The sequence below is a fragment of the Panthera uncia genome, chromosome A2 (genome assembly GCF_023721935.1).
Source record: "Panthera uncia isolate 11264 chromosome A2, Puncia_PCG_1.0, whole genome shotgun sequence".
Taxonomy (NCBI): domain Eukaryota; kingdom Metazoa; phylum Chordata; class Mammalia; order Carnivora; family Felidae; genus Panthera; species Panthera uncia.
The window spans coordinates 148,192,669-148,212,678 of record NC_064816.1 but is presented as its reverse complement, the minus strand read 5'-3'; the positions used below and the strand labels follow the sequence as shown (position 1 = coordinate 148,212,678).

The 20,010-nt window shown below is 42.5% G+C and overlaps 1 protein-coding gene across 2 annotated transcripts in view; it reads left to right on the top strand.

The window, feature by feature from the left end:
- The window catches only part of KIAA1549 (KIAA1549 ortholog), a 138,106-nt gene that overhangs the window by 60,714 nt on the left and 57,382 nt on the right, over positions 1–20,010 (top strand). For both annotated transcript variants that reach the window (XM_049641937.1, XM_049641936.1), the window contains 3 exons: positions 8,604–8,781; positions 11,713–11,897; positions 19,296–19,492. In XM_049641937.1, coding sequence (XP_049497894.1) covers positions 8,604–8,781; positions 11,713–11,897; positions 19,296–19,492 — 560 coding nt within the window. The remainder of the gene's footprint in view (positions 1–8,603; positions 8,782–11,712; positions 11,898–19,295; positions 19,493–20,010) is intronic.

The following is a 20,010-nucleotide window of genomic DNA, read 5'->3' as shown; positions in this document are numbered from 1 at the left end:
ATGTCCGGGAGGAGACAAGAGCCCAGAGTAAGGGTCTTTGCTCCGTTTTTATTAGGATCAGAAGGCTTATTAAGCGTGATGGACGTGCACAAAGAGACAATGAAACCGTGAACATTAACTCATGGGTATGAGGGAAAAGGGGTTTTTGAAGATAGGCAGTGTTAGGGGTTTTGGTCAATATAAAACAAAATCCTGGTGCTGGGCAGATGGTTGTTTACTGCGGGTATGAGGCACCAAGGTGTGTTTATCTAGCTAGCCTAGGGGACAAGGGGAACAGAGCATGCCACCTCAGGGTCAACATGGCACCTTTCTTTTGCTAATGGCACCTTTCTTTTGCTACTTAGCTCTGCTCTGGGCAACTTAGCCCTGCTGGGGTCTGTAGCCCCGCTTACCTATTTTGGTCCTTCCTTGCTGTGAAAGCAGCTTTCCGCTGTTGTACTAAGTTGGGGGGCGTTTCCTCCCTGAATACCTAATCTTGTTTACCTGATTTTGGACGCTTTCATCCTGAGGCTTCCTATTCCTATATGCCCTGTTAACCCATAGGTGCAAGCTCAGGGAATTCCTAAGCTTATTCCCCCGCAGAGCACCACAAAGCTGCATAATGAGGTGCTACTTTCATTGTGCAAGTTCCCTAAGGTAGGAATATGAGATTTGTGGGAGCCAAGCCACATGGCCAGTGGTGCCATCTGATGGATTACGTAGAGGCCTGCCCGACATCTCGTCCCCCTTAGAGTGACACAGTGTGAAGATGTGTGGACAAGGGTTCATCTACAGAGGTGCAGGGCTCTTCATCAAAATATAATCTGCAAAAGTGAAAGTATTAAAACTACCTAAATGTCCTGCAGTTGGAGAACGAGTAAATAAATTACAGTGAATCTTCTTATGTTGGAATGTTATGTAGCCAGTGTCATTTTTTAAAAATTATTGAGTGATATAGAGAAATGCTCAAGTGAAGAGAGACTACCAAAGAATGTCTGTACTCTCATCCAAATATTAATATAAAACCTATGCAAAAAAATGGCAATATGCCAGAATGTTGGCAGTGATTTTCTTTGGTTGGTTGAATTTCAGGTGATTTTCATTTTGTTCTTTATACTTTTTGTGTGGTTTTCAAAATTTCACAGTGAGCATATAATTTGTAGAGTAAACATGTGATTTGAATCAGAAAATAATTTAAAAAATGAAATTGAAAATGTTGCCCCAAATGATGGCCACGTTGTACTATAGTTGTATGGATTCCAGATATGAATCTGATAAATCATCTAGAAAGGGTGCTAGAATTAGAGTCTACTGATCATTGCTTTCAGACTGAATAAGCTTGTACAATCTTTAATTATGTACCCAAGTAGATGGGTACCTGGTTTCTGCAAGAAAAACCCATTTCCGAAATGTATCAGAACTTTTCAGTGTAATAAACAGGCATGCAGGTATTGACACAGGTGGATATAATCTCCTTGCTTTTCAGTAGCCCTTTGATAGTCTTCCACTCTAAAGGCTAATAAAAATTAATCACTACAGCCCAGTTCGGGGGAGGAGGAGGTGGTTAGGGAATAGAAGCGGTCAGGGAATTAGCCTCGAAATAGCAAACAAAGGGGAGGATAGATGAGCCCTTCTCAGGATGGAGAGGTATAAAGAACAGATTCTTCAGGGATGAGAGTTTGGACCTGTGTTGTTAAGGAGCTTATAAATAATCTGAAAGAAGGCATTCACAGTGAAATCATGAAATGGTTGATTTGCCAGAAGTTTCCGGTGATGAGGGAGGAGTCTAGCAGCCAAGTCCAGAACACGGGGCAGCATTACAATTCTGCACACGTGGCTGGCCAAGTAGCAGCTGCATTTTGCCAGTTGCAAACGTAGAGACCAAACATTCAAGTTGTCTGTCTAAAATAGAGGGCTTGGACTCATTGTTGGCATTTCCCCAGAACATCAGTCGTGCAGTTTGCTGGAGTCTCAAGGGGCAGCGAAATTGTTGCATATTATTAAGAGAAACAGCAACAAAATAGAAAGGTATATTTGTATACAGCTGACATAGGAGGTACACAGATTCCGAAGTCCTAATGTGAAAGGACTACCTTTAACACCTGAGAGATAGCAATTTTGGGACAAATCAAAGTACTATTTGACCTAGGAGATTGTGAATTTAAGCATGGCTTTCTAGCTTGATTGAGATATAATTGACATATGACACTGTATAGGTTTAAAGTGCATCACGTCATGACTTCATGTATGTATATACTGCAAAATGATTACCACAGTAAAATTAGTTGACACATTCATTACTCACATAGTTCCCTTTTTTGTGTATGTGGTGAGAATTTTTAAGATCTACACTCTGAGCAACTTTCAAGTATATAATACAGTATTGTTAATTAGGGTCACTATGCTGTGCGTTGGACCCCTGGAACTTATTTATCTTGTCGCTGAAAGTTTGTACCCTTTGTCCACCATCACCCATTTCTCCCACCCCCTGCCCCTGGCAACTACCACCTACTGTCTGTTCTTGTGAATCTGGCTTTTTTAGATTCCACATATACGTGAGATCATACAGTATTTGTCTTTCTCTGACTTATTTTGCTTTGCATAATGCCCTCGTGGTCCATCCATGTTGTTGCAAATGGCAGGATTTCCTTCTTATCACTGAATAATGTTCCATTTGTGTGTGTGTGTGTGTGTGTGTGTGTGTGTGTGTGTGTGTGTGTGACATCACATCTTTATTCATCCAGAGGCGGACACTTAGGTCGCTTCCATGTCTTGGCCATTGTAAATAATGCTTCAGTGAACAGGGGTGTTCAGATACCTTTTCAAGATTTTGTGGATTTCATTTCCTTTGGCTATGTATCTGGAAGTGGGAGACCTGGATCACACGGTAGTTCCATTTTAATTTTTTTGAGGAACCTCCCTACTGTTTTCCACAATGGCTGCACCATTGTACATTCCCACCAACCATGCATAAGGGTCCCCTTTCCTCTACTTCCTGATCAGCACTCATCTATTATCTTTCTGATACTATTCTAACAGGTGTGAGGTGATACCTCATTGTGGTTATGATTTGCATTTCTCTGATGATTAGTGATGTTTACCTTTTCATATAATTGTTGGCCATATGTATATCTGTTTTGGAAAAATGTCTATTCAGATCTAATGCCCATTTTTTTTAAATTTTATTTTTTACTTTTATTTTTTTGGAATTTACATCCAAATTAGTTAGCATATAGTGCAACAATGATTTCAGGAGTAGATTCCTTAATGCCCCTTACCCATTTAACCCATCCCCCCTCCCACAACCCCTCCAGCAACCCTCAGTTTGTTCTCCATATTCATGAGTCTCTTCTGTTTTGTCCCCCTCCCTGTTTTTATATTATTTTTGTTTCCCTTCCCTTATGTTCATCTGTTTTGTCTCTGAAAGTCCTCATATGAGTGAAGTCATATGATTTTTGTCTTTATCAAACTAATTTCACTTAGCATAATCCCCTCCAGTTCCATCCTCCAGTTGCAAATGGCAAGATTTCATTCTTTTTGATTGCTGAGTAATACTCCATTGTACGTACATACATACATACATACATACATACATACACATCTTCTTTATCCATTCATCCATCGATGGACATTTGGGCTCTTTCCATACTTGACTATTGTTGATAGTGCTGCTATAAACATGGGGGTGCATGTGTCCCTTTGAAACAGCACACCTGTATCCTGTGGATAAATGCCTAGTAGTGCAGTTGCCGGGTCGTAGGGTAGTTCTATTTTTAGTTTTTTGAGGAACCTCCATACTGTTTTCCACAGTGGCTGTACCAGCTTGCTTTCCCACCAACAATGCAAAAGAGATCCTCTTTCTCCGCATCCTTGCCAACGTCTGTTGTTGCCTGAGTTGTTAATGTTAGCCATTCTGACAGGTGTGAGGTGGTATCTCATTGTGGTTCTGATTTGTATGTCCCTGATGATGAGTGACGTTGAGCATTTTTTCATGTGTCAGTTGGTCATCTGGATGTCTTCCTTGGAGAAGTGTCTATTCATGTCTTTTGCCCATTTCTTCACTGGATTATTTGTTTTTTGAGTATTGAGTTTGATAAGTTCATTATAGATTTTGGATACTAACCCTTTATCTGATACGTCATTTGCAAATATCTTCTCCCATTCTGTCGGTTGCCTTTTAGTTTTGCTGATTGTTTCCTTCGCAGTACAGAAGCTTTTTATTTTGATGAGGTCCCAGTAGTTCATTTTTGCTTTTGTTTCCCTTGCCTCTGGAGATGTGTTGAGTAGGAAGTTGCTGCGGCCAAGATCAAAGAGGTTTTTGCCTGCTCTCTCCTCGAGGATTTTGATGGCTTCCTGTCTTACATTGAGGTCTTTCATCCACTTTGAGTTTATTTTTGTGTCTGGTGTAAGAAAGTGGTCCAGGTTCATTCTTCTGCATGTCGTTATCCAGTTTTCCCAGCACCATTTGCTGAGGAGGCTGTCTTTATTCCATTGGATATTCTTTTCTGCTTTGTCAAAGCTTAGTTGGCCATACGTTTGTGTGTCCATTTCTGGGTTCTCTATTCTGTTCCGTTGATCTGAGTGTCTGTTCTTGTGCCATAATGCCCATTTTTAAGTCAGAGTTTTTTTGTGTTTTTTGCTATTGAGTTGTTTGAGTTCCTTATATATTTTGGTTATTAACCCCTTATCAAATATTTGATTTGTGCATAATTTCTTCCATTCTGTAGGTTGCCTTTTCATTTTGTTGAATCTTTTTTTCCTTTTTTGCTGTGCAGAAGTTTTTAAGTTTGATATAGTCTGCTTGTTTATTTTTTGCTTTGTAGCTTGTGCTTTCAGCGTTATATCCAGAAAATCATTGCCAAGAACAGTGTCAAGGAGCCTTGCCCTTATGTTTTATTCTAGGAGTTTTGTGGTTTCAGGTCTTACATTTAAATCTTTCCATTGAAGTTAATTTTTGTGAGGGGCCCACTTTCATTCTTTTGGATGTGAATACACAGTTTTCCCAGCACCATTTATTGAAAAGACCATCTCTTCCCCATTGAGTATTCTTGGCTCCTTTGTCACCATGGTCCTCTGTGGTTCCATATGAATTTTAGGATTGTTTTCTATTTCTAAATGCCACTGGAATTTTGACGGCAATAGATGGCACCTATAGTTGGCTTTGGATAATATGGATGCTTTAACAATGTTAATTATTCCAATCCACAAACACAGGATATCTTTCTATTTATTTGTGTCTTTAGTTTCTTTGATCAGCATCTTATATTTTCAGTGCACAGAACTTTTTTTTTTAATTTTTCAGTGTTTATTTTATTTTTGAAAGAGAGCAAGAGACCACAAGCAGGGGAAGGGCATAGAGAGGGGGACAGAGGAGCCAAAGCAAGCTCTGTGCTGACAGCAGAGGAGCCTGATGTGGGGCTCGAACTTATGAACCATGAGATCGTGATCTGAGCCGAAGTTGGGTGCTTAACTGAGTGAGCCACCCAGGTGCCCCTCAGTGTACAGATTTTCTAATTCCTTGGTTCAGTTTATTCCTTAGTATTTTATTATTTTTGATGCTGTTGTGAATGGGATTGTTTTATTTATTTTTTCAGATACCTTATTGTTGATGCATAAAAACATAACAGATTTTCATGTATTAATTTTGTATCCTGTAACTTTACTGCATTCATTTATTCTAATAGTTTTTTTTTTTTTTTTGGTGGAGTCTTTAGGGTTTTCTATATATAATATCATGTCATCTGTAAATAGTGATAGATTTTACTTCTTTCTTTCTAATTTGGATGCCTTTTATTTCTTTTTCTTGCCTAGTTGCATTGGCTAGGACTTCCAGTACTGTGTTGAATAGGAATAGTGGGAGTAGGCACTCTTGTTTCTGATCTTATAGGAAAAACTTTCAACCTTATACCACTGAGTATGTTAGCTGTGGGTTTGTCATATATGGCCTGTAGTATGTTGAGGTATTTCCTTCTACACTTAATTTGTTGAGAGTTGTTATCATTAATGGATATTGAGTTTTGTCATATACTTTACCTACATCTTTTGAGATGATCATATGATTTTTATCTTTCATTTTTTTATGTGATATATCACACTTACTGATTTGCATATGTTGAACCATCCTTGTTTCTCAAGGATAAATCCCACTTGATCACGGTGCATGATCTTTTAAAAAAATTTTTTTTTTAAATGTTTGTTTATTTTTGGGGCGCCTGGGTGGCTCAGTCGGTTAAGCGTCCGACTTCAGCTCAGGTCACGATCTCACCGTCTGTGAGTTCGAGCCCCGCGTCGGGCTCTGGGCTGATGGCTCAGAGCCTGGAGCCTGCTTCCGGTTCTGGGTCTCCCTCTCTCTCTGCCCGTCCCCCGTTCATGCTCTGTCTCTCTCTGTCTCAAAAATAAATAAACGTTAAAAATTAAAAAAAAAAAAAATGTTTGTTTATTTTTGAGAGAGAGACAGAGAGAGAGACAGAGCATGAGCCTGAGCATGAGCCGGGGAGGGGCAGAGAGAGAGAGGGAGACACAGAATCTGAAGCAGACTCCAGGCTCCAAGCTGTCAGCACAGAGCCTGATGTGGGGCTCAAACTCATGAGATAATGACCTGAGCCAAAATCAGTCTCTTAACTGACTGAGCCACCCAGGTGCCCTGGTGCATTATCTTTTTAATGTGCTGTTGCATTTGGTTTGCTAGAAATATATTTTGTTGAGAATTTTTACATCTAATTCATCAGAGATAGTGGCCTGTAGTTTCCTTTCTTTTTCTTTCTTTCTTTCTTTCTTTCTTTCTTTCTTTCTTTCTTTCTTTCGTAGTACCCTTATTGGAGTTTGGTATCAGGGTATTATTGGTCTCATAAAATGAGTTTGGGAATGTTCCCTTCTCTTTATTGTTTTGGAAAATTTTGAGAAGGATTAGCATTAATACTTCAAATGTTTGGTAGGATTCGTCAGTGAAACCATCTGGTCCTGGGCTTTTTTTGTTGGGAAGTTTTTGATTACCGATTCAATCTTCTCAGTCCTTATTGGTCTGTTCACATTTTCTATTTCTTTGTGATTCCATCTCAGTAGGTCATGTGTGTTTATCCATTGCTTCTAAGTTATCCAATTTGTTGGTGTATAATTTATGGTATTCTCTTATGATCCTTTGTATTTCTATTATCTGTTGCAGTGTCTCCTATTTTATTTATAACTTTCATTTAAGTCCTTTTTTTTGTTAGTCTCACTGAAGATTTGTCAATTTTATCTTTTTAGAGCCAACTCGTAGTTTTGTTCATTTTTCCTATTCTCTGTTTTATTTATTTCTGTTCTAAACTTTATTATTTTCTACCTTCTGCTAACCTTGGGCTTAGGTCTTGTCTTTTTCCTTCCTTCCTTCCCTCCTTCCTTCCAGTTCCTTGAGGTGTAAAGCTAATTTTTATTTGAGATCTTTCTTTTTTCTTGATGTATGCGTTTATAGCTATAAACTTTCCTCTTAAACTGCTTTTGCTGTATCCCATAAGTTTGTGGTATGTTGTGTTTCTTTCATTTGTCTCAAGATACTTTTTAAATTTCCCTTTTGATTTCTTCTTTGGTCTATTGGTGTTTTTAGGAGTGTGCTGTTTAATTTCCCTGTATTTGTGAAATTTCCAGCTTTTCTCCTATTATTGATTAGTTTCATACCATTGGGGTCAGAATAGATACTTGATATCACTTCTGTCTTCTTGAATTTGTTGAGACTTGTTTTGTGGCCCAACATGTGGTATCCTAGAAAATGTTCCACGTGTGCTTGAGAAGAATGTGTATTCACTTCTCTTGATACTGGATGTAATGCTCTGTAAATGTCTGTTAGGTTCCTTTAGTCTATAGTGTTGCTCAAATCTGCTGTTTCCTTATGATTCTCTGTCTGGATGATCTATCTATCACTGAGAGTGGGATGTTAAAGAATTTATGAGATTTATCATCCTGAGAGCAGTGGTTCTCAAGTGAGGGTGATTTTGCTGCCCCTGTCCCCTGCCATGTAGGGTACATTTGGCAATGTCTGGTGACATTTTTGTTTGTCACAACTAGTGTGGGAGGGTATGGTTACTGGTAGTGGCATCTAGTGAGTGGAGGACAGTGATGCTGCTGTATATCCTGCAATACTTGGGATAGCCCCCCACTGAACCAAAATGGCAGTAGAGAAGATTGAGAAACCTCGTACCAAAAAAAGAGAGAATCCTGATAAGATTCAAGATGAGATTGGATAGAACCAGTAATAGTTTCTGGGAACTAGGGGTGTACCTAACGGTTACGATTCATGTGGGGAGGAGATTAGTGTTCTCCTATGATGTGCTAGAGCTGGTTGGTAGCAATTCAGACTGCCTGGACTTGGCAGCCTTGTGTTCTCTGTATCCAACTTGCCCATGTGTCTCAGAGCAGACTCTGAGCAAGATGAAGCACATTTGTTATTCCGTACAGAGTAACTTTCGTTTTAACCATCCACCTTCCCATCAAGACAGCCTCGTGGGGATTGTGGGATCCAGAATGGTGTAACGAGCTCAGTATGAGGACTGGAATGAATCCTGAATACCACAGTCAAGATGGAGTGCCCTGAGAAAGGGCATCTGGAAACATGAGCTTTGAAAATGCTAATGGTTTCTGTTATCTTTCAGATGGTAAACGTGTCAAGGCTAGAGGGAGATGACAATCCTGTGCAGCTCATCTACTTTGTGGAGGATCAAGATGGAGAAAGACTCAGTGCAGTCAAGTCTTCAGATCTGATTAACAAGATAGATATCCAGAGAGCAGCCATTATCTTGGGTTACCGAATTCAAGGTGCTGTTGCCCAACGTAAGTGCATGAGGCATAGACCCTAAGTATTGTCAAATATTGTCAAGCTGTGCTGTGGTCAAAAGCCAGTCTGTTTTCTGACAACGAAATCTGAATTTAAAGCACTCTTATGTGCACAGAGTAGATTTCTGTCTTAAACCCTTATTACAGGACGCTCGAATAAGATGTCAGTTGTGAAAATTCACTCGACAAGTCCTTCTTTGTTTATTTTGTTGATTTAGCCTTCACTGCTGTTTTTCTTACCTGGCATTTTGTATCCCAAGTGTTAGAGTGAGTTCTCGTAGCTTAAGTTAACTGTAATATTTTTTCCCCTGCTCCTGTACTATTTTTCTTTTGAAAATTTTGTCTTCGGTAAAATAACTTGCTTTCTCTGTATTTATTCCAAAATCTTGTCTGTCGTATTTTGAACGTTGGTGGGGACAGTTAGTCACACAGGAAGCTGGGAGGTGCCCTCTGCATTTACTGGCTTCCTTCTGAGTTTTTTAACACAAAGAAGTCCTTGATCCGTCCCCTTTTCATTGCTATTTCTCTCCCTCCCCATCCTCACAGTACTTCACAATTTAGAAAGAGGTATTTTGATATTTCTGTATTATTGTTGGAAGATACTTGGCCCCCTGGCAGTGATTGCTCTCGGCGCCTTATTTTTCAGCTCCCAGATTTTGGGTATTTAAAATGAAGGAGAAGGAGGGGCGTGGAAGAGCGTATTTCTCTAAATGTTCCCTTATGAATCAGGCTGCTATTTTAATGTGGATGTTCTTGCACTATGAGCCAGAGAGCAATCCTTGTAGGGAGCTTGGTGATATTTTCTCCCAAGAGTAAGGGGATAAGTAAGTGTTGAGAAGTAATTGAGCATCAGAGACTCTTGAAAAGGTCTTTGTAGGGAACACAGAGGAGGCAAAGGCACTTTTGAAAAATGACAGCTTCACGGTTATCCTTGATAATGGAAGATTCTTTGTGAAATCTGTACTTGTCCCTGGAAACTAAGCAGGACGAGGACTCCCGGGCACACTTTGCCTGATTCATAGATGACAGTGGAGAGAGTTTAAGCAAATAGCTGTTGGTGGTTTGTGTTTGTGTATTTCAGATATGGTCGCATGTTAGTATGTTCTGTTTCAGAGCAGTGAGAAAAAAAATAAACAAAGCTCTTAGTTTTCTTCATCTAGGACGTTTTGTATTTTATTTTATTTTATTATTTTATTTTATTTATTTTATTTTATCTTATTTTATGAAAAATAATTTAAGTTTATTTATCCATCCTGAGAGAGAGAGAGAGAGAGGCGCAGGCAGGCAGGCAGAGAGAGAATCTCAAGCAGGCTCTGTGCTCACAGCATTCCAGCTAAGCACTTCACTTTTGAAAAAAGATCGATTGCGATATGGTACGGGCACCTTTCCCACTACTTCCATTTGCTCTTTGCACATCTCTTTCCTCAGTTTCTTGCTAAAATCCACAGGGTAAGGATCCTAGGATTGGAAGCCTCAGCCAACGTCAGGCCCTAGGGCAGCCATAGACCCTGGTATCAGGGCCTCATTTGGTGAATCCGTGCCTCCCCCACGGTGTTACTAGGTGAGATCCAAGGAGAGGATCCACTTGTCCCAGCTCCTCGGTTTGATTCTGTCACTCTTTCCGTATGGTCAGTTGTTTTCATGCAAAATGAGTCACATATATAGACTATATTCAGGTCAAATTCAAAAATAAGATTAACACTTTGTCCTCTTTTTCACTTCTCGCATAGCCTGTGCTCTCTCATTTGTGCTTTCTGCATAGTGCATGTGCTTCAGAGGGCTCGCTCCCTTCCCTTGTCACTCTCTCAGGGCCTAAACCCACACTTAAGCCGGCACCGGGAATGTTTGTGTTGTTACATCTTTGAGCAGAAACATTCTGATCCCATAGCACATGTTAACCATTATAGGATGTGAAAAAAGCGTAAGACTTAGCCCGTGCCTGTGGAGACTGAAATGTATTGCAAGAGACAAGACTTAGAGTCATGACCATATTAATGAGTGGAGTGGCGCCGTATGTCAAGATAACACATTTATGTAATAAAATGCATTTTAAAATATAGTAAGGTACCGTTTGCAAGGCCACAGTAACCAGAGTAAAATAACTTAGAAAGGGAGGAAACTAGTATTGTCATGGAGAGGTCTTTAGGAAGTGATCACAACGGATGAGGAGGTTGGGCAGAGGGGAGGGGGACATTTGGGTTTGGGTTGTCGGGTGATTGGAACCTGAGCTTTGAGTGGAGCTGAGACCTTTGAGAGGATGGGTGCAGAATGAAGAGGTCAAGGGCCCTGGATCAGGAGACAAGGTTAGGGAAAGGAGCTGGTGAAGGAATTGAAGGCAGAGGGGTTGAAGCCTATCCCTCCAAGATCACGTCAGATGGGAGGCTTGGCAGTGGTTGGGGTGGTCAGGAGGGTGGGGAGTGGCAGATTTGGAATAAGTAAGTGGGATTTCACATAATTTAGAAATTGACATCTGGTACCTCAAATCTTGCTTTAGGGGTTTAGAGGGAGAAGCAGGTGAGGAAGTTAACGCGACGCTCACAGATTACTTGTTGGGGTTTCTGGTTTTTAGTATGGAAGCGTTCCTAGAGTGAGGTTACAGTGGAGCTGGTGGGACACACTGGAAGTCAGGAGACCTGGAATTAACCTAGCTCTGCCATCAGATGAGCCATGTTCCTTTAGACACGTCACCTATGTCACCGTGGTCGCTAATGCATTGAGGACGTAACAGTCTGTGTTGTGTTTGTTTACTGAGTCATGTTTCTAGCCATCAGGAGATCACAGCCTCCAACTACTTGTTTTGACCTGAAACGACAAGGACTCTCCAGGTTTCTCACAGAAGAAGGCATGTTCTTTGTGTTCCTCACAGAAGGGCTGTCCAGTAAACGAGTGCAGAAGAATTAGCGAATGACCTGTCTTCTTTGTCTGCAGCCTTGGACAGAGTGAAGAGGCCGTCCCCAGAGTCCCAGAGCAGCAACCTCTGGGTCATTGTTGGTGTGGTCATTCCAGTGCTCGTGGTGACGGTGATCGTCATCATCCTCTACTGGAAACTCTGCCGCACGGACAAGTTGGACTTCCAGCCTGACACGGTGGCCAACATCCAGCAGCGTCAGAAGGTAAGGGGCGTAACTGCCCCGTGTTCACATAGGCCGTCTTACGGACTAGGGTAGGCTGAGTTCAGGCTCTTGATACTGAAAGACAGGAGAGGGAGCTAGTAGGGACATTTTGTGGCTTTAACGGTGGTATCCCTTTGCCTCATATTTGCTTACTGGAACCCCGTTTCTTCTTAGAATTAAATATGTGCCAAGAAGATGAAGCTGTATCAAGGCTTAGGAATGTTATAAGCTCCCAGGTTGTGTGATTTTATTTATGAGATGATTAAAGATCACATCCATTTTTGTATGAATTCTGATCTATTTTAACCCTGGATAGCTTCAGAGAACAGGAGCTAAGGGAGGGTTTCTCAGATCTGTATCTCAATTTCGTTCATACACGGCCTCACTAGACAGTTTATTTTCCATGCACCATATTGGAAGTCCACTATCCACCTTGATTAAGATCATGTAATCATTAAAAAATGATACTGCATGCCTTAAACATTTTAAATATACAAGTGGGTTCTTATTTGCCAATCTTTTGATATACTCTGAATCTTTTTTTCTTTTATATTTTATTTTTGGGATTGTTGGTTTACTGAGAAGATTCTGTGTGGTTTTTCTTGTAAGAAATAACACCTCTAATGCATCAGCTGCTGTTTCCAGCTTGGGTTTCTTTAGAGAAGAGCAAGCAACCTGAGTGCAGAATTCTCTAGATTATTTTTTTCAACACCCACTCCAAGTCTGCCATCTTTTAGAGTTAATTCACCTACCCCTAATTTGACAGCAGTGTTTTTAAAACATCTTTTTCATGTCATTCCAAAGCACTCAATTTAGTTTTTATAATAATAGCAGTTCTCACATTTATGTTTGAGTGGTTCCTGCAATGTTTGTCACATAGCAGTTTCAGAGCAAAGATATTGACTCTTAGTAAGTGTCTAGTTTTGGTTGATCTTTTCTGAGCAAAAACATGCCAAATACCCAAGAAGAAGTCAGTAGCTGCACACGTCTAGCCCACCGTGCCAATTAGCCATTGCCAAGGGAATGGAAAATGGTAGTCCATCTACTGTGTTTATGAATGTACACCCTCTGTGTGTCTCACACATTTAGAGGGCTCATTTGACTCTAGAAGTTTGATTAAAAAAAGCAAGCAAGAGGCAGAACAAGAAGAAATAAAGGGCTGCCTGTTAGCCTTTGAAATTTATTCTGTTTGGCTGTAAGAAACGCTGCCCATGACAAACCTATACCTATTGAAAGAAAAAAAATAAGTATTTTTTTCTTATGAATTAACTAAAATGCAAAGCCGTGACTAAGTTAGAAGCTTATGATTATCAAATGTATTGGAAGCGCTTTAAATTTTTTTTTTTAACATTTATTTATTTTTGAGACAGAGAGAGAGAGAGCATGAACAGGGTAGGGCCAGAGAAAGAGGGAGACACAGAATCTGAAACAGGCTCCAGGCTCTGAGCTGTCAGCACAGAGCCCGACGCGGGGCTCGAACCCACGGACCGCGAGATCGTGACCTGAGCCGAAGTCGGACGCTTAACCGACTGAGCCACCCAGGCGCACAAATGTATTGGAAGCATTTTATACACTAAGGTTCTATTTATTACCTGTCTTCATTTATTATTTACATAGTGTGCTAAGGTTGTTTTGTTGTTAGGCGAGGTAGTGGCGTGGAAAAAACCTGGAAAAAATGCTTGATGTGCTGAATCATTCATTGCGTGAATTTCATTGTACTAAGATCAACAGTAGGTTTGGAAATGTTTTTGTTCCGGTGAAAGAGTAATGTTACAGAGAGATTTACCAAGTATAGATGGTTATGTCGTCAGGTCTTTCATGTTCCATGTTGCCCAACATAAACACTCCCCATGGAAGCCCATCTGTCATCTGTTCCTTCATTCAACTGTCAGAGGACAACATCCCTTGAGTTCAAAACAGGATATTCCCCAAGTTTTCTCCTTCTCCTACTTTTACTTCTGAAATATTTTCGTGCCCCAGATGTTGCTATAAGTCAAATGGACAGAGTTTCAAATAGAACCTCCAGCCCTCGGAGTTGCCCTTTACGGCATGTTTGTAGGAAGGTCTCCTGCATGAAGGGGACCCCTGAGGGAGTGTCTTCTGACACTGGAAGGGGGGCCAAAGCCCCGTGACATTTCAGAAGCGTGGTCTTTGTTTTGCTGGCATAGGAACCCACTATATAGGTCTTGTCTCGTGTTTATGATAGGAAAAGGATGATCTGTGTTTAGTTTAGAAACAAATATCTCTACTTTACAACTGTTTCTTCTAAGATTTACGTGGCAGTAGTGAGGGGCCTCTAGCCCATCCCTTGGGACAGTTTGAAAAGATGCCAGCTTCCCCTGTGACGTCAAGAGTTCTTTCTCCTTCTTGTGCTCACCCTGCCCCCCGCCCCCTCCCCCCCGATGTTGCTGCACTGCTACTCCCCTAGATCCCCCGAGCAAATCTCAGAGCTACAAACATCTGGAAACAATAAATGTGCTGACCAAGAGTCCACACCCACTACCCCTTGTAATGAGCAGGAAACCTCTTCAGATTGGGAGTGGATTCGTTTTGACATATGATAAGAGGGAGAGACCATTCTGTTACATTTGGAGACAGGGTCCTTTTTTATTTCCACTAATTAAAAAAAACAAACCTAACCCATATCTTTCTTTTTTCTGTAGTCTCTTTAATGTGTAGCCCAAAGCCATCACTTTTTACTGGTATCAGAAAAACTGCAGCTTGGACCCACCTCGCCCTGTTTGAGGCTCTATTTAAAGACATGGATGGCATTGGCTAGATGCTGCTGATCCCACGGAAGCTTGTTCCTTCTGATGGGGTAGTCCATACTCTGTTGTTGGCGTGGGACCATGGTTCCTGACCTGTGGGCACTGTGGGCAGCCAGAGGGAGCTGCTTCAGTCACTGCTTATCCGTTCACCCAACACCCAGCCTTTGCTCTGAGCCAAGCAGGGCCAGGCTGGGTCACAAGCCCAGATGACATGCAATCCCTGCCTTCGAGGCCTTTAGTAAGAGAGGACAAGTGACCCAGACACTGACACATTGCAGCCTAAGTCTGTCCAGGCTGCCACGGAAGCAGGGAGGAGGGGCAGCTACCCCATTGGGCAGTGGGCTGCCTCTGCCCTCTGGGAAGGGGTGATGCTGGGGCTGAAGCTCAGAGGTTGAAGAGATGAACCAGATGAAGTGGGCTCAGGTGGAGGGAATGGTCCATCTGTCAGGAACGATGGAGAAAAGGTTTATGGAAGGGCACAGGAAAAACTGAGGGGACGGTAGGCAAGAGCCAGGCTGGGAGGGGTTGTAGGACAGATCAGGGGTTGGCAGTGGTGCTGTAGGTAGTGAGGAGCCAGTGATGGATTTTCAGCAGGGAGAGCAGCTTGAACATATTCATGCCGGGAACGACCACTGTGGAAGGCTGTGTGGACAGCTGATGGAAGAGAGAAGCTTCGTGGGCATTTCTTCCATCTCAGCCAAATTCCTCTCATCCCCTGCGGTTGCTCTTTGATTCTGTGCAAGGACCCCGTAGCACCTAGTTTGTGGGGAGTTCAGTTCCCCCGCTGTCACTTGGCTGCTACCTCCAAGACTGCAGGGTGACCAGAGGTCCCAGGGCTGCAGCAGGGACAGACGGTGGTAACGTCTCCTTGTCTTCGCCTTCTGAATGGAATCAGCATGGCGACCGTGGTGACTTTTCACAGATCACATCCACCAAATAAGAAATGCATAGACAGTGCTGCAGTCTGCGAGACTGCACATTTTTATTCAGGCACGTTTGGGGTTTGCTCTGTGGTTTCTATTGTCATCTTAACTGCTCCTTCCCAGGGGTTCAGGCTAACTGGAGAACTGGGGATTCGCTCCGTCTTGTTCCACCCAGGTCGTATTATATTTATGGCTCATGCATTTTAAAATTCATCAGGCATCTCTCCTATTCTTTGGCTGACCTGCTTTACCAGCCCTCTCTGACTCGTCGGCGACGTATTCCAGTGGGGCACGGACAATGGGGACTGCCCCCTCTGTGACATATTAAAGAGGGATGGAACAAAAGAGAGCCATCTTTCCTCAGAAATAATGGGTCCTTAGAGAAATATTGAAGGCCCTAATTAATTGTGGCTCTTCTTTTATAAAATACTGATTGAAGCTTATTCTGCATGGGGAAGCCGGAGACACAATACAGCCAGACTTAACTCTAGATTTTTTGTTTGTTTGTTTGTTTTTAAGAAATGGAAAAACTAGAAAAAAAGCATTCTGGAAAGTAGGGATAAAACAAAAGGAGCTAATTGCATAAGTGGGCAAGGTTTCCTCTAATTTCTTCCTTTTGTGTGTTCTAAGGTAGCTTTTGTTTTGTGCAGAAGCACAGGTTAGTTGCCAAATTTCTATTGTTGAAGGTGGTGACTCACCTTGCCTGTAAGTAGTGCAAGATCTAATGGATATATTCGAAGACGTTGGTGGGAATCAACAGTGAGCCGGCAGGGCCTTTCCTTGGTTCCCCACAAGATCCAGTAAGTTTGGAGCCCCAAATGACTTTTTAAAATTCATTTAGTGGGCACCTGGGTGGCTCAGTCGGCTGAGCGTCCGACTTCAGCTCAGGTCATGATCTCGCGGTCTGTGGGTTCGAGCCCCGCGTCGGGCTCTGTGCTGACAGCTCAGAGCCTGGAGCCTGTTTCGGATTCTGTGTCTCCCTCTCTCTCTGACCCTCCCCGTTCATGCTCTGTCTCTCTCTGTCTCAAAAATAAATACACGTTAAAAAAATTAAAAAAAAAAATAAAAAAAAAATAAAATTCATTTAGTTATCAAATATTTATGGAGGGTCTACCCTGTCATATCTTGGTGCTGAATTAGAAAATTTTGTATCTAACTTTATAGCTTTTATCTGACGCCTGAGAACACTTAGCAGTTTCTGTTAACTGCTTGACATTTCATCAGCCAATAGCAACAGCGATGTTGTCAATTGCACCTGGATGGTACTTAGACATTTATGAAGCATTTCGACATATACATGTGCTTGTTTCTTGCACGAACTCTGAGAGTTTGTCAGGGTAGGTGACCAGTATTAATCCCTAGACTTGGGGTACACAGACTGGACCACAGAGGCAGTGCCGTTTGTATTTTTTCCTTTATTCACTTTGGAGACCTTTACTTGGAGGAGGCAGTCTGTGGCTCCTCCTTCAGTTTTTCTAAAGCTGACTGTCTGCCTTGCAAAAGTGATTGTTTCCTGGTCATTAGAGGCATTTACTTTCTTACTGGGAAGTACACTAAAGAAGATTTTACCAAGATTTACTAAATGGTGTTGACAGGGTTGACTCAGTGACTATTGATTATATCCGTGATTCTTCCATTTAGAGGCAGTTTGTTTATGGAACTAACAGGAGGTGTGGCAGGGGTAAAAAGCAAGGGAAGGACTCTTACGACAGGAGGTAGGAAAGGGGAACCAGAGTGATGCCCAGACCACAGGCACACTCACGAACAGCCCCCGTCTGTGGTGGAGTAGTCTGCTCTGGTCACACGGGATCATTAATTTAGAAAACAGAGCCTCACCGGGTCTTTGCCTCTTGTTTCCAAGCAACAGCTTTGTAAACTACATTTATAGTAAGTTTTGTCCCCCTCTGCTGGAATAAGTCATTATTACCGACTACTTCCTTTCTAGTCACAGATTGTAGACTTCTAGTGCTAAAAAGACCTTCGAGATCACAGATGTAAGCCTTTGGCGTTGTCACTCGTTTGGCATGAAGTTAGCACAAATATGACAAAACCTTTTGCTCCTACACATAGCCCATTGTCTAAAATAACTCCTTAGGTTGTTTTGGCCTTTGTCTTTGACCGATGGACTCTCTTTAAAGTGTGGAATACAGCCTCGCCAAGGGCTTTGGTGTGCATGTGGCTTTCCTGCCAAGGAGACCCGTGGGGCAATTATTGAAACGCAGTTTAGTTTCCTATACTCTTCAAGTTCCAATTAATGACACATAATGCCTCCCCCCGACCCCCGACACTTTCAGTGTCACCGCAAAGGGTGCCTCACCTTTATTGCCCACATTTCTATATACTTTTGAGCTCTTTTCCTGTGTTAGCGCAGCCCTGGGAGCTGAGGCGTGGACTCCGTCATGGCAGGTCCACGGGGTGTTGGCTGTGGGTTTGGTGTTGCCACCACGTACCTAAGGTAGGACTTGCGCATCCACCAATGTGAGAGCTGGGCTTTTTCAAAGACCTCTTTCTCCTTTCTCTTTGTGCCCGCATTACTTATTTCGGCCACTCCTTTCTAGAACTTCTCTATCCCCTTGCCTTCTATTACATTAGACTTCACAAATTCTTTTATTTCTTTGAAAGTCACCTATTTATTTCCCTCGCCTCTTCCTCTGAGCCCCAAACTATTAGATGTTACCCAGCATTTTGTCCACAGACTCTGTTTCCATCTTTAAAAATATCTCAGGACCCCTTCACGTCATCTTCTGTACAGATGCTCTCCAAGTCCTATCTCCAGCCTGAAATCTCTCCCAAGCTGTCATCGTCCATGTCCAGTGACACCAAGCTCTTCTCCTTTGGAGCGTTGCCTGCTATCCCAATCTGAAGTGTGTCTGAAGTGAAACTTGTCTTTTTATCTCCTCAGGTTAGCATTCTTTCGTGACGAATGTGCCTTCCACTGTTCAGGATGTCTGCCTATAAGTCATTCAAGTTATCACTGGCTGCTTTCCCTCCTTTGCCTCTTGCGTCTATATTTGGCTTCCAGATCCTTCTGCCTTGTCTTTAGAATTGTTCATTACTTCCCAATTGGTCTCTTTGTGTCCTGTCTGCTTGGATTTTGGAAATCTGCCTCTTTAGAAATGCTTAGTGGTTTTCTGCTCTAGAAACTGGCACTTGGTGTTGGGCAGCCTTCTCTCTGTCCCCACATTCTGACCCTTCTAGGGCAGCTGATGTGCTCTCTTCCCAGCTTTCAGGTGTTCTCTGGCCCCTGACACAATCTTAGGACATTCTCTGTGTAGCTGCCCTTTTGCATTTATTTCCAAGTTCTTCCTGTCCTGCGAATCCCGGCCTCAGTCTCCATTTCTCGATAAAGAATATCTCGCCCGTGCCACTGTCTCCATCTAATCCACTGCATAGCACATGATCATGCTACTGTGATGGCGGCCAGGTATTGTCTTGCAGTGTCTTTTGTATTATGGTCTAGATATTTGGTCCCATAATCTTCTTTCATCTTTCGCAAGTATCTGTCTTTTCTGCCAACTCTAGGTATAAATAGCCCTGTGCACACTGTTGATGTTTTAGAGATGCTTGTTCAGTTAGATTGGTGGGGTGGCAAGCACGATCTCGGGTTGGAAGTTGGCACTCACAGTCTTGCCGGCCCTCACAATCCCCTTTTACAGTCCCCGGACTTCAGATTGACTCTCTCGCTTGGGTGTGTCTGTGTGTTTTAGTTGCAGATCCCTAGCGTGAAGGGCTTTGATTTCGCGAAGCAGCATCTGGGTCAGCACAATAAAGACGACATACTGATTATTCATGAGCCAGCACCACTGCCGGGACCTGTCAAGGATCACACCACACCCTCTGAAAACGGAGATGTGCCCAGCCCCAAGGCAAAGATCGCTTCCAAGAACGTCCGTCACCGAGGAAGGTTCTTATTGGGCTTTCTGTATTGTTCTCTATCTCAGAGCATGTTTCCGTTTTCAGTTTGTCAGTTTCCAGTGTCAGAAGAGCTGATGGTGAGTATTCCCTGGGTCTGGAACCCCAGGAGACTGGCGCCAGCTTGCCCAAAGTTAACGAACCCAAGGGCTCTTGATCCACTCCGGTGGACTGCCATAGGAGGCCAGGCGCTTTTCTCAAGTATTTAGCGTTATAAATCACTGCCTCTCGTGGTTTGGTGGTCCCCCTGAGACTTGGTGAGGTATTGACTAGCTCAAGTGTGTGTATTCTGGGGTGGGTCATTCTAGGCCCTCAGGACATGATATCAGAAGTCATAGATAAAACATGCCTGACACATAATACACACTCAGTCCATATTGGTTTTGCCCTTGACATTATGCCAGAGGCTGGCTATGACTTGGTAGCTTTGTCTGCAGGTGACTTTCATCGCATCCTCCTTTCTTCGCCTGTCTTTTCGCCAGCCGTCTCTGTTGTCTCTCTCGTTAGCGT